The following is a 14,990-nucleotide window of genomic DNA, read 5'->3' as shown; positions in this document are numbered from 1 at the left end:
GTCAAGGATATTCTGATGTGGTCTACTACATGTGTTTATTTCATCATCTTCCTCATGAATTCTAAGTTTCATTTGTTAAGCTTAGTTAGTTGAATAAAAAAATGTTATTTCACAAAGAAGGGAAGGAAGTTGAAATGGATGGGTATCCAGTTATTATAACAACATTTCATATCATTAATTATGAACACCACGGAATATGATGCTATTATATTAATTTATATCACTTTCGTGAACAGATTCATTGGAGATTTTACCCCGTGCCCAATATTCCGGTCACATTCACGATTAACAGTTAATCGTGAAAACAAAAATCTTCTCCCCCTAATTTTAGCCAAACCAACTTAATTATGCAAACTAAAGGAAAAAAAAACACTTTTTGGTCGAAACATAAGGGTCGTTGTTTAGAAAAATAGAGTGAGGACAACCTCGTAATAACACAAAACGTCACCACTGTGGTAACCTCCCTCACCCCTTTATAAAATCCCCCAAGTTCTCGTCCCCTGAAACTCACTACCACAACAGAATCCCCTGCCTGTGACCCACTCTCCCTGACCCGCACTTCCTCTCTCTACCGTTTTAGAGAGAGAAAGATCCGGAAGGAATCTGAGGAAAATCTGGGAGGGTTCGAGAATGGAGAAGAAGAGGTTTGCGGTGTTGATGTGCGCAGAGGATTCGGAGTACGTGAAGAAAGTGTACGGAGGGTATTCTGGGGTGTTCGTGAGAATGCTGGCGGAGGAAGGAGAGACTTGGGACGTCTACAAGGTGGCGCGTGGGGAGTTTCCAGAGGATCATGAGTTGCTTCTCTACGATGGCTTCGTCATCACTGGCAGTTGTAGCGACGCACATGGGAACGACACATGGGTTCGTGACCTTCTCAACTTGCTTGACAAACTCCACTCCATGAACAAAAGACTCCTCGGCATTTGTTTCGGCCATCAGGTACATTATTCTTTCTTCATCCAATCGGTGCATGAATTATGAATTAGAGATGAACGTGTGATAATTGATCTGAAGCAATTCATGGATATTCTTAAAAAAGCTTATCTTGATTTGTTGAGATGTACGTACATTGCGCTGGTGCAAGTGGTCCACTTTCAAATTTTAGTACAGCCATTAAAACACACGAATTTCAACATGTGGTTTTTGCACAGTTTTCTGTCTCCCTCACCTTTGCCGTTTATCCTCGGATAAATACCTACTCCACATATTTAAAGATTCGTTTAATAAACTTCTAATTTCTCCATCGCTCTTTGAAATTGGAAACAGTAGCTTCTTCACATTTTGATTTTCTTCCTTCGTCTTTTTTTTATTAAAAGGTGTACTTAATGCCTTGAATAGTGCCAAAAGATCTGATCTGGACTACACTCTTGTCTCGCACTTCACGTCCTGACTCAGCCATGTCTGTGAGATTTGTAGATGAACAGTGACCCGGTTGATAAAAAGTTTATCTTTACCTGACCCAAATAAGGAGATAACAAGCTGAATAAAAAATAAAGATTATACTGTTGTTGTCGGTTATATTTATCTCCATTCTTATCAATGTTGTCCTGTAACTCCAAATAAATATTATTTTGTTCTCTTGAGGAATGTTTTACCACCTTACGCGACATCAAAATCTCTGAAAAGTGTGTCACTAGGCTGTGGACCACTATGATGCCATTATCACATGCACCACATAGTAAATTACTTGACTGATTTGCTTGTGTATAAAAATATGGCACTGTTTGTTTTATGTGTGGTATGATCAAAGGCATAACATTGGAACTTAGACGAGAATGAAATAAGAAAGATGTTTGTTTAATTTGATCAGATACTTGGGCGTGCATTGGGAGGGAAGGTGACTCGTTCTCCTACTGGTTGGGACATTGGTGTCAGAACCATAACATTGACACCATCGTTGCCATTCTCTTTGTCTTCCCTTGATCTTCCATCAAGGCTTTCCATTATCGAATGCCACAGGGATGAGATCCGAGAGCTACCTCCGAAGGCAGAGGTGATTGCTTGGTCGGAAAAGACTGGAATTGAAATGTTCAAGTATGGAGATCACATTATGGGAATCCAAGGTCACCCCGAGTATTCCAAAGACATTCTTTTGCACCTTATTGACCGTCTCATTCAAGGAAACTGCATCAAGGTATGAGCAAATAACAGCATTCAAACTTTTTAAATCATGTAGAGTGATGTTAGAATGAGGTGTTGAATTAATTTACCAAGAGTTGATGTTTTGAATGATAGGATGCTGTTGGTATTCAAGCAAGGGAGAGGGCTGCACTCTGGGATCCAGACAAGGAGGCTTGGAAGAGAATGTGTGTGAAGTTTTTGAAGGGTCGATTGTGACATAGATGGAACTGAAAGATGTTTTATTAGCATAGTAATATGATGTGGAAGAAGGTTCCCTATAGATGGAAGTTAAATAGTTGGTATTGGCTGCACCAATGTGGTGCTAGGTGGGGGCAATGCATTGTATATTAGTTGGCTTTCATGAGTTCCAGCCATTAGTGTTGATGGCTGCACTACTCTATTGAGCTCAACTACCAATCAAGGGTTAAATTATAGCAATAAAATTACCACTTTAATTTCTCCCCTTCTATTCAATTTTGGAATTCTCTTAAAATGTAGAAACAAGTGATAATAAAAACAAAACTAGCTAGATTTAAGAACAATTGAAAATAAATTAAGAATTAGTGTCCAAAAGGTGACAAGACAAAGATGTTATTTTATTGTTTAAATTTGACCTACGGATTAATTTTGCAAGATTAATATGAATGAAAAGAAGCACATAAAACACGGTTGGCGGAATAAATGGGTCGAAGGTGAATTCAATGAAATATTTATGGTATATAGAGACCCTTATAGGGGTGTCTTATTACTTTGAAATAAAATAAAAAGGCTTTGATTTGTATAGTTGTTGTTGTTGAATTAAGGTTTGAAGGTAGTTTAGTTTGCGTGAGAATGTGGAAAAATGCTTTAAACGCAAGTGATATTGTTGTCGTCTTGGCATGGAATGTGGGGGTTTTGGTGTTTGGCCGAAAGCTTTTGATGAGCAAGCTTCTTTTAAAAGGGATCCATTTTCATAAAATAACTTTAATTTACGAACACTGCCTTTTAGATGCACTCATAACAGACACAGCTTTCACGTTTTTTGTTTTTTGCCTTGCAAACACCTAACTGCTTATTTGGAGAACCTTTTTTCCGTCGCAATCACGCATAAAACTGCTTTTTTAGAGAACGTCATTTAAATTACATTGAAATCGTTTCTGGAATTTCATTTCATCATTTAAGTTTTCCAAATTATTGGAAATTTGGAATCTAAAATAATGAATGTATAAACTTTGGTAAGAGACGTAACTAAAAAAAATTATGTTTGGGTTTTATAAAATACTTTTTCCGTGAAAATGCATATTACCATTAACGTCTAATCTGCGGGCAAATCATTGACGGAGAGTGTGCACATGTCACATGCAATATATGCAGGAACTTTAATACTGTCTCTTGAGTTCTTGGTCCACTGACTATCCTTCAATTTTAATATATATAATAAGATAAATATTTAAAGTTTTTTTAGAGATATAATGGAATTTGAGTTTTTTTTAATTAATAATTTAGTTTTTAGTATGTTTTTTATTAGTAAGGTACCGATATTTTTTTCTTCAGGCAAACATTTTTTTTTTTCCATTTCACAGTCTTCATTGGGAAGTTTTTTTTTTCCTTTTTATACACAGAAAGTATAACTGTCGCCTATTCCTTTTTTATTTTCTTTTTTCATTTTGCTATTAATATTTTATCAGTATTAAAGTTATATTGATTTGATCATAATCTATTAGAAAAAAACTATTTTTTTATTTTCTGTTAATTAGACAGATTTACTTTGTATAAGGTATATCTACAACTTGAAATTTAAGATACGCAAATAATTTATATTATCGAATGCATGGATTTAAATACAATGCTATAAAAATGCGGAGAATAGTTTATCTGATAAAGCTAATTAGTATGAATATAAGGAGATTAAGGGGAAACATTAAAAGGAAATATCTGAGTGATTTAATTCAGAAAGAATAGATGGATTTGGTATATATATATAGGAGACAAAATGTAAGGAGTTGGGACAAGAAGAGATTTTTAAAATGTGGGGCACAAACGAAGTCGAGTGGATTAAGAATGGAAATGATAATGGTGTGTAGGGATGATCACGATGTGGAAGAGAAATTGCTTTCATCCAAGTAATATTACTAATGGGAGTAATTATAGTATTATTGAGGGGGAATGGAGGATAGGAGGCTCTACATATTACCATTGTTAATATGTATAACTCTGGTTCATCTACGGAGAAAAGAGTTGTGTGGGAGGAGGTGTAGGAGAGGAGAAGGGCGCAAAATACAAAGACCTGGTGTGTGGTTGAGGATTTTTAACTCAATCAGAAGACTTGGAGAGAGGAGGAACGTAGAGATTGATGTTGATCATAGGAGGGAGATGAGAAGGTTTAATGAGTTTATTGAAAACAATGAGTTGGTCGATATTCCGATGGTGGGAAGAAAGTACGTGTGGTACAAACCGAATGGCTTGATCAAGAGCAGAATTCACAGAATCAGAATCTTAGTGTCAACGGAATGGCTGGATAAGTGGTCCGATAGTATATACTATGTTCTAGACAGGTCGATGTATGATCATTGTGCTTTGGTGCTAAAAATGAATATCATGGATTGTGGACCGAAATCGTTTAGAAGTTTGGACATCTGGTAGAAAGATAATAGGGTCAAGGCTTTCATCCGCGAAAAGTGGGGAAGTTATGAGGTGCAAGGAAGTGGGATATTTATTTTTAAAGAGAAGTTGAAGATGTTGAAATCAAATTTAAAAGTTTGGAATAAGGAGGTTTTCGGTAACGTTTTCCAGCAAGGGGAGGAGATCCAAAAGAGATTATAGGAGCTAGATACAAAGGATAATGAGAGCGAGTTGGGCGAGGTAGGAAGGGAGGAGAGAAAGTGGTTATTAGTAGAACAGAGAAGAAATAGTCACAGTTAGGAAGCATTGACCCGTCTAGGAGGTTGAAGCAGGGGGATTTGAACACAAAATACTTCCATTCAATAATTAAATGGAGAAGAGTAAGGAACGACTTCAGAGGGGATTAGAGAAAATGGACCGTGGTTTGAAGAGCAGAGTGTAGTGAAGGAACAAGTTAGAGATTTTTTCAAAGAAAGGTTCAGTGGAGAAGCCTATCAACGGGTCAGGCTAGATATGCAGAGTTCAACTAGATCACAGAAGAAGATAACGCATCGCTGGTTGGAAGGATAACCGAAGAGGAAGTAAAGCATGTTATGTGGAGTTGCGGTAGTGATAAAAGCTCAGGTCCCAACGGGTTTTAATTTCAGTTTTATAAAGTTTTGTTAGGAAGAGATAAAGGGTGACATCCTAAGAGTTGTTCATAATTTTGAGGAGGACGAAAGATGACCAAAGGGGACAAACACTCCGTTTATCTCTTTGATTCCTAAAGTTGACAATCCATAGCATCTGAATGATTAGACCTATTTCTTTGGTCGGTTGTTTGTATAAGATTGTGGAAAAAATCTTATCTATGAGGTTGAAAAAAGTGCTACACAAGGTCATAGATGGAAGGCAGTCTGTGTTCTTGGAGGGCAGGGGACTAATGGATGGTGTTTTAGCAGCAAACGAGGTCTTGGAAGAGGAAAGAGGAAGAAAAGTAGTTGTGTTTTCTTCAAGATTGATTATGAAAAAAGTTTATGATTCAGTAATATGGGATTTTGTGTACTACATGATGGAAAGGTTAGGTTTTTGTGGGAAGTGGGTTGGATGCATAAGATGATGTCTTGAGTCCTCACCGATATTAGTGTTAGTAAATGGAAGCCCCACTCATGAGTTTAAACCAAAAAAAGGGGTTGAGACAAGGAGACCCTCTAGTACCGTTTCTTTTCATTATTGTGGTAGAACGGTTATTAGAATGTGTGGAGATCGAGGGAAGGTGCATCAAGGTCAATATGCTTCAATATGCGAATGATACATTGTTCTTTTATAAAGCGAAAGCAAAAAGCGTGTTCGTTATCAAGGTGATTCTGGATTGCTTTGAATTAGCTTCGGGTTTAAAGGTTAATTTCTAGAAAAGTATGTTGGAGGAGTGAGAAGTAACTATCGTTTGATACAACATTTTGCGACTATTTTGAACTGTAATACGACGAAGACACCATTCAAATATTTGGGCATGCTTGTAGGTAGATGTCATAAAAGAGGTAGGTTCTGGGAAGGGGTGGTGGAAAGAGTGAGGAATAGATCAGGCAAATGGAAAGGTAAATTTATTTTTATGGAATGATGACTCTATCTGATTAAATCAGTGTTATTCGCTCTTCCCTTGTTTCACATGTCTATGTATAAAATGTCGGTTATGGTGGTGAAGGATTTAGTGAAGTTATAGAGGAATTTCTTGTGGGGATGGAGTTCAGAACATAGGAAAATTGCTTGGGCCTCGTGGAAAAATGTGTGTCAGCCAAATGAAGAAGGGGGGTTAGGAATGACAGACATTTGATGGTTTAACACGACTTTGTTAGGAAAGTGGATTTGGTGATTAGGGCATGAAGAGAAGGACTTGTGGAAAGAAGTGTTGGACTCTAAGTACGGAGGGTGGTGGAATCTTCGGGCTCAAAGCAATGGTAGATCAAATTCCCTTTGGTGGCGGGACTTATAGGAAGTATGGTCTCTTGAGGGATGGAAAGACAAGTTTGAGGATAATTGCACATGGGAAGTTGGGAATGGAGGGAGATAAGGTTATGAGAGGACAGATGGGTGGGAAATACGACTCTTAAGGACAATTTTCCAAGGCTTTACTTTATTTCTGTTAATAAGGAATCATTCCTTTTTCAAGGAGGGGTGAGGACAGAAAATTCATAATGGTCATGGAAGATTGAGTGGAGAAGGAATTTGTTCGATTGAGAAAAGATTCAGGAACAACAGATGATGCAACTTTTGGGAGAGCAGAGGGTAGGGGCGGATAAGGAAGATTCTTGGGTTTGGAAAGATGACGTGACATAAGTGTACACGGTCAAATTTGTATATGATATTTTTAAGGAAGATGCTCAGGTGGACGAGAGGGATTTGTTTGAAGGTTTCTGGAGGATAAAGGTACAACCATCATCTCATTTCACAACATGGAGGATTTTGGAAGACAAAATAGCGTCTAAGGCGAATTTAGCAAGAAGGGGGATTTGCACGACGGATAATATCTGTTGTATGTGTGGGAAGGAAGAGCAAAATACATCTCATCTTTTCTGTACATGTAGAGTTGTCTGGCTTGTGTGTGCTAAGTACTATGAGTGAATGGAATTTACATCCACGAATAACAGGAGCCTAAAAACCAAAACCACTTTAGCATATTTGTTGATAGTATTTCAGTTGGAATTGTTGATAGGAGATGTTAAAGAATACATTCATCTTATTAACAATTCACATTGTAATTAAAAGTGTGTTGATGAGCATATTGAAATTGGTAAACTATAGTATATATGTATGTATGTTATATATTACGTGGTAAATGTTTAAATTAAATTTTTTATCCTTCCATGTATTGTTGATTGTTACGACTGTACTTAGTAAAAAATAGCTAATGTTAAACATGATCTATTTATGGAATTTATATTTAAAATAGATAAAATAATCAGATAATAGTATGCAGGTGTGTATTTTATGTATATGTCAATTATCAACTTATTATGCAAAGTTGTACATGATATATATTATGTGGGTTTTGATATAAATAATAAATAATTTTATATTAATTTAAATATGTGGATATGTATTATTTATGTTAAAAGAAGAATGTATAAACTTAGATATAGATAAAAGTTGTATATGTGTAATGTGTCTCCCATATACATAGTTTCAAGCAATCATTGTGATTTATAAGACTATAGGTTTTGGTTCCTTCTTAAATCTAACAAATAAATCTGTAGAAAGTTCATAAAAATGAAGAAAATGTAGATAAATTGAATGCATTATTATTAGGTACCTTATCTAGCCAGCTTGTCATTTTAGAATGATAAGGAGATGCTTTGAAAAATAGTATTCATATCCCATCAAACCTATCTGTCATTAGCATACTGTCATCTTATTATAATTCACCATTTCTTTTATTAGTTAATGTTCAATACTCTAAGCTCAACTCACTCAAAAACTTTGTTTAACACTTTCAGTTACTGTGTACCAATAAAATAATTTCACTTATTTTAGACTAAATAAATTAGAAATGAAAGTTTTCTACCGGGTTAAAATATTTTAAACTGGTCTTTAAATGTATAAATAAATTATTCATACATTTACAACATTAAAAAATATATTATAATTATTATTATTAACAAAAGAAACCATCTATTAATTGTAATTATTGCTTCTCCGAGTAACATTTCATTTAATAATTTGTAACGATAGAAATTGCGTCACAATTTAAGTCTATTTATTAGTATTATGTTTTATCTCATATGTCAGTACCAACATTATTATATTAAATAATTTATATAAATTGATAATAACACTATTTTAATGAAAATTATTAAATCATTGAAATCGTGATTGAAAGACGATTCTAGTAAACAAAATAATTTAATATGACATGATACGACTTTAATTGTTTGAAAAGTATATAAAAGTCTATAGTTTACAAACACTTTGGCTCCTTAACTTATTATTACACTTTATTAGAGAGAGAAAAAAAATAGAAGAAAAGTATTGAATATGAAAATATTTTTTTCTTCAAGATAATTACTGTATACAAGATGGAAGAGTCTGGATGGATTCTGTTTAGATCAAGAAGGCTGTGATGATTTATGGGTGAAGAAATGTGGGAAACAATTCTCAACCAAGTGTTAAGAAATACAATGAAATTAGGTGACTTGTTTCGAAAAATCTCATATTTATTCTCACTGTAATTTCTCTTTCTATATGATTTTTATTAAATATAGTTAAATTAATTATTTATAAATATATAAAATAAATTATTTATATTAATGATTAAATATTTATAATATTTTTTAAATATAATAACTTTATTTATAATTTAAATAATAAATTAATTTTAAAATATATTGATTTATTTATTATTATATATATACATATAATCGATTATGTAATATAATATAATAAAATAATATTTCATAATATTAAAAAAATATTATATTGTGTTGGTCCTATAATTTTTAATTTAAATGTGAATTTAAACGTAGTGCATAAGATGTCCGTGTGTAACCCATGTCCGTGTCCATGCTTAATAGGTTGTGATGGTATTGGAGTATCTTTGTGAAGAGAAGAGAGTGTATGATTATGAATGGAGAGACGAAAGTGATAAAATAAGATGAAGGTGAAAAAGGTTTTTGCGTGGAAGAAAGAGTTAACTATGAAGTGAGAATGAGATTGAAAACGTGAAAGTAAAGACGTAGAGTGGTTGTATTAAAAAGCCCTAAGAAGCAGGAAGAGGACAAAAATAATTGAAGGGTAAACAAAAGAAGCACTTCCAAATCACTACGCATTAGAGTGAAAAGAGAGTCTCTTTTTGGTTCCTTTACCCTGTTAAGTACTTATCATTCACATGTACATGGACTCCAATGTTGTCAACATTCAATCTTATGGGTGCTTTCCACTAAAAAACCACTCAGTCAATTGCACCTAATTTCCCAAGCATTGTGACTTCCTTTGTATCTCCACGAACAAATATTTCAACACCAAAACCTTATCCTCAAACAAAAGTTTTTCCCTTAGTTCCGTGCCTAAACAAACACTGCAAATATGTAAAGTGGTCCCAATAATTTACACCAAAAGCAGCTACCTCTTTCCTTCAAATTCTACAACCATTTACTATTTGCCAGCCAAATAAGTAATCTTTACTCACTTTTCTTCAATTCTCATACGATAAATAACATACTAATTTTAACTCTCCATATATTACTGAAATGGTTCTTAACAAACTCAGTTGTAGACTATTGAATTTTATTAAAGAACTTTGATAAGTAACTTCATATTTAGACATATTAATTGTCTTGTGAGGAAGTGATGCAAAGAATAATAAGTATGTTGGGTATGACAAGTTGTTTTATAATATGTGCATTCAGCATCCTTAATCAGCACAACCTCCTTTTGCATGAATAGATATATAATGACAAAAGAGTCTTAAAGAGTTGGAACATGAAGAAGTCATGCTGTCAAGCTTTCCTTCATGGAGTTTGGTCACATGACTATCAATGTTGGATCACGCTTCTCAAGATACATCGAATCATAATTTCAATTAACAGGATTGCAACTATAGATATCGACATCCTCTTAAAAAATAACTTTTAAACTAATATCAAAAATAGTTATTTACTACTTCATATTCAAATTATTTTCTATTAATTTTTTAGAAATTAATTTATAATTTAAAATATTAGTAGTTAAAATTTAGATAATTAATTTAAATACTAATTTAAAAATTATTTATTAATAATATAAATCGTTTTATATAAAATTATTTTTTAATCTCTAAATTAGTATTTAATTTAGTTAATATAATAATTAATTTTTTTTTCTAAATTTTATTATTATTTAATAGTTTTATTGTAGTTGTATTTTATTAATTAAATTTGATTTTTATTTAATGATTTTATTGTTGTTATTTTACTAATTTTAATTATTTTAAGTAAACATATATACTTAAATAATAAATATGCTGCTTGATATTATGATTTAACTTATAACTATTAGTGTCATATCCACCTAATATAATTATTAAATAAAAATCAATTTTAGAATTAAAAATAATTAGCTGTTATATTGATTAAATTAGATATTAATTTAGAGACTAAAAAAATTATTAATTTTTAAATTAATTTTTATTATTGGTAAATAATTTCTAAATTGATATTTAATTAGCTATCAAAGTTTAATTACCAATTATTTAGATTCTAAATTTGGTAGAAAAATCTTGATAAGTAATTAGATATCAATTTAGAATTAGATATTTCTAAATAAAATCTTAAATTTGATCTTTTGAAATTATGAACCCGTATTTCTATATTAATATTCTTAAAAAATTATCACCGAATTAATCTCTTGAAAAGTCACAGTTTTAAAACTTCAAATAATATCATATCTAAACAAAATCTTTAATTATTTTTTTCAAAATATTATATGTAATTTTATTAACTATCAAAAGCATTAATAACCAAATTAATCATCATCAAAAAATTATCAAAAGCATATTATACTTTAGTGAAGATTATGTTTCTCATAATATTACAATTGTACAACTTTGACTCTTGATTAGTCTTCCATTAAAATATAAAGACTTTAATATAACTTTGATGAATGACATTAACATGATATCATGAACTACTATATGACCATTGACATCAATTCTGACGTGTTTGTAATGACTTGATGATGTGCATGCAAAAACAAGATATGAAATTATTAGTATGTTCAAGAGATTAATAATGACTTGATGATGTAGCATGCAAAAACAAGATATGAAATTATCAATATGTTCAAGAGATTAATGTTATGAGTATTAAAAAAAATTACTATAAAGAAATAGATAATTGAGTTGAACTAAAATATAATCAATTTACTTTTCCCAAAAGAAGACTATAAAAAAATTGGTATAAAAAATTATATTATAAGTTGAAGTACCTTTATTAAAAACTAAACTAAACTATATTTTAGTTGAATTTTAAAGAATTAAACTAGTAAAAAAATAGTTTGGTGCACCACTTAAAGATAATTGAAAAAAAAATCCACATCGTTATCCACTAGCAGTTCTAAAAGTCACTAATTCTCTTAGTTATTTTAGACGAATTTCAATTATCAGTAAAATTATTTAAGTTGAAAACAAATTTTGTTGATATTTTTATACCATGTCATTAGAACATATTATCCACAAGAATTCGATTCAATAAATTGATAAATATTGCAATGCAAGAAAATGACAACATTTATGCTTCTGTTGTAAAAAATCTACCTTTTATTAATGATTTGTTTCTTTTCATATTTATATTATTTTATCAAATACAATTTTTTTATAAAAGGTTGGCGTTATACATCATTACTAAATAAATTTAAGGTAAAATAAAGTAATAGATATTTTTTTGTTCATTTTTAAAAAAAAATATAGGTTGGATAATTAAATTAGCTCATTTTAAAACAACCAGCACAATTTATGTGTGAATTAAATTCATGCATAGCAGGTTAGACTATATATACTACTTTTATATAAAAGCTATATATATGGTCTTAATGTGTTCTTCTATAGTTTTTTTTTTTTTAATGTGTTTTGTTTAATGTTTTTAAATCGTGCAAGTTTAAATTGAATTCTTTCAAAAGAAATTCGTGGAAGGCTTTTTAACTAAAATTATCACGATCACTAAATTTTTAAATTTTGCATTTTTGTAACTAATATATATATATATATATATATATATATATATATATATATTGTTTAGTTATAACTTTGAATGATTCAAAATTATACTCTTTTTTCATAGATAAGCATTGAAAATAAATATAAATAAAACCTAAATAATTGTTCACTAGCACAAACATGTTTAGGATATTAGTTTTCAAAGAGGAAACATTTCTTAAAAACAAACAGCAAAAATATATATTCAGAATTTAAATCTAAGCCTCACTTTTTTCCCACTACATTACATAAGCTTATTTTATATCTTTTATTTCTTATGAATAATTTCATTTTGTTTATAGTATTTTATTTCAACTAAAAAATGTTATATTTCTGTATTTGTAGTAAAAAATTCAGTTCTTGAAAATGAAGATTGTAATAAAAATCAAAAAAGAAAAAAGGAAAATGAAAAAGAAAATACTTAGGAAATTACACTTATGAATTTAGCTTAGTAGGAGGCTCTCTAAATTCATTATCATACACTTAGATCGATTAGTTTCATTTAAATATTTTGTTAATACTTTATTATTATTTAATTTATATTCTTTAAAAAGATTCTTACGGATCATATAGCTTTCAATTCTTCCGACAACACAGCATCGTACCATACCATACAAAATTTAATTGAAGCCTTAATTAACTCATAATCCCTGTACTATATATAAATGTGTTTTATTTTAGTTCCCACCTTATTTTATTTTGAGTTTTTTTTTCCTTCTTAACCTAGTTTTTTTAGTCAATACTGTTAGTTCTTCTCGTTATTCTTAATGATAATAGCATCATGATAATGCTATGATAATGTTCTCACATAATTCACTAATATTGTCAATTCAATATTATCGATGTCATGAAAAACTAAAATAAAAAATAATATACCTGTTAAAAGTAAAACAAAATATATTTTTCTGTAAAATAACAAGTAATTTCAGAAACTAAGATTAAAATAAAATATTTTTAAAATATAAACTAATATAATGTCTCGCTAAATAAGTGAAATAAAAAAATATATATTTAAAAAACATATTGAAGTGTCACATTACTATATGATTGCATAACTCTAATAATTTGTTTGGAAAACTGCTAAATCTTTCATTTTTATTTTGTTAACATGCAAAATATCACTACAAAACAAAAATATTCCAATGTTATTGCATTCTAAGGTTCACCTATTATTTATAGTACTAAAAAAGAGTCAATTCTAAACTAATATAATTTACCAATTTTTTATTTTATTAATTATAGTAATATTTTTATTATAAAAATTGGTAGTAGTTAATTACACATTTTTTCTTTTACAGAGAAAATATTTTTAATTATTTTATTAATATTAATTTTTAATCCTTAAAATATCAAAATAAACTACATTAAACCGATTGAAAAACTATATAAAACAGGTCGTAGTAAGACAGATGAAAATAATAAAACTTTACCTTCGGAAAAAACTAAAAATTTAAAATAACATGCAATTAACCTTTCTCCTTTTACAAATTCAAAGCACATATGTTTTCAAATATTTTGAATCCATTACTTTCCTCCCTATAAAGAAAAAAAAAGTCATCTATTATAAAGAATATTGACTATTCATCTACTAAATAATCAAACAACCAACCACCTTGTAAAACAAAAACAATTCATTTTATTTGTTACTAATAAAACAGTATTTGTCCCTACAAATATGCATTTTTATTTTACTTTTTAATTTAATCAAATAACATATAGTGATGTCATTCCTAAATTTATAATGATAAAATTGAAAACTTTGCACAGAACATGTAATTCACACATTAGAAAAATAAATTTCTAATATATCCTTTTACATTTTTATTGTTATATAGCATTACGCACATAAATGTTAAAAAGACAAAATCATGGGTTTAAAAATTCATAGACAAAACTCGTGTAGAAAATATCCAAATCGCCGCATGTAAACCGAACTTCCAAGGCTCACATTCTTATGATTAACGTGATCTAAAATAAGGCAAATTCTCCTTACACCCAACCTATTAAATCCAGAATTAGAAAAAATACATAATAAAGTAAATTTGAAACAGATTATTGTGTTCAGAAAACATAAATCCAAATATAAAAAACTCATTCCAAAATTTAAAAAAATTACATTCCAAAATAAAAACCATATTCTCCTTTTAATTAAGAACACTTTTGTCATTTCACTTAAAAATCAAGTACAACTTCACCATTAACGTTTCACCATTTAGTATAACTGATCATTTCCCCATAGTGAAATAAATTATACTCGTTCAAAAACATCTTTATTACTCTAAAATTTTAAACTAACAAATACTTTTACAACGAAAAATAAAAGTTTAAAAAAATGATATACAATTTATGTCTTTACTTTCTTTCTTTGTTAATCTGTAACAGCTTCCAAATTTACTTCTGGTGTTTTCTCATTTGAAAACTGTCACTTTTACTAACTTCTATTTCTATCCTTCTTGTTTCCATTTTAACTCCTGGGAAGGGATCATGCAGATTTCCCACTCAGATAAAGCCAAAAACCAAATAGCAGATAAAAATGACGAGAGAAATGAACATGACCGGGCAATAC

At 30.1% G+C, this 14,990-nt stretch overlaps 1 protein-coding gene across 1 annotated transcript; it reads left to right on the top strand.

Moving 5' to 3' along the window:
* Positions 1–416: 416 nt before the first annotated feature.
* On the top strand, positions 417–2,580 carry LOC137811898 (gamma-glutamyl peptidase 5). The gene is made up of 3 exons (XM_068613761.1): positions 417–939; positions 1,811–2,134; positions 2,236–2,580. Exons 1-3 carry the CDS (start codon positions 631–633, stop codon positions 2,335–2,337), a joined length of 735 nt encoding a protein of 244 aa, XP_068469862.1. The 5' UTR covers positions 417–630; the 3' UTR covers positions 2,338–2,580.
* Positions 2,581–14,990: the final 12,410 nt, after the last annotated feature.

The sequence above is a fragment of the Phaseolus vulgaris genome, chromosome 2 (genome assembly GCF_051622355.1).
Source record: "Phaseolus vulgaris cultivar YP4 chromosome 2, ASM5162235v1, whole genome shotgun sequence".
NCBI lineage: Eukaryota > Viridiplantae > Streptophyta > Magnoliopsida > Fabales > Fabaceae > Phaseolus > Phaseolus vulgaris.
This window is presented reverse-complemented; position numbering and strand designations above follow the sequence as displayed.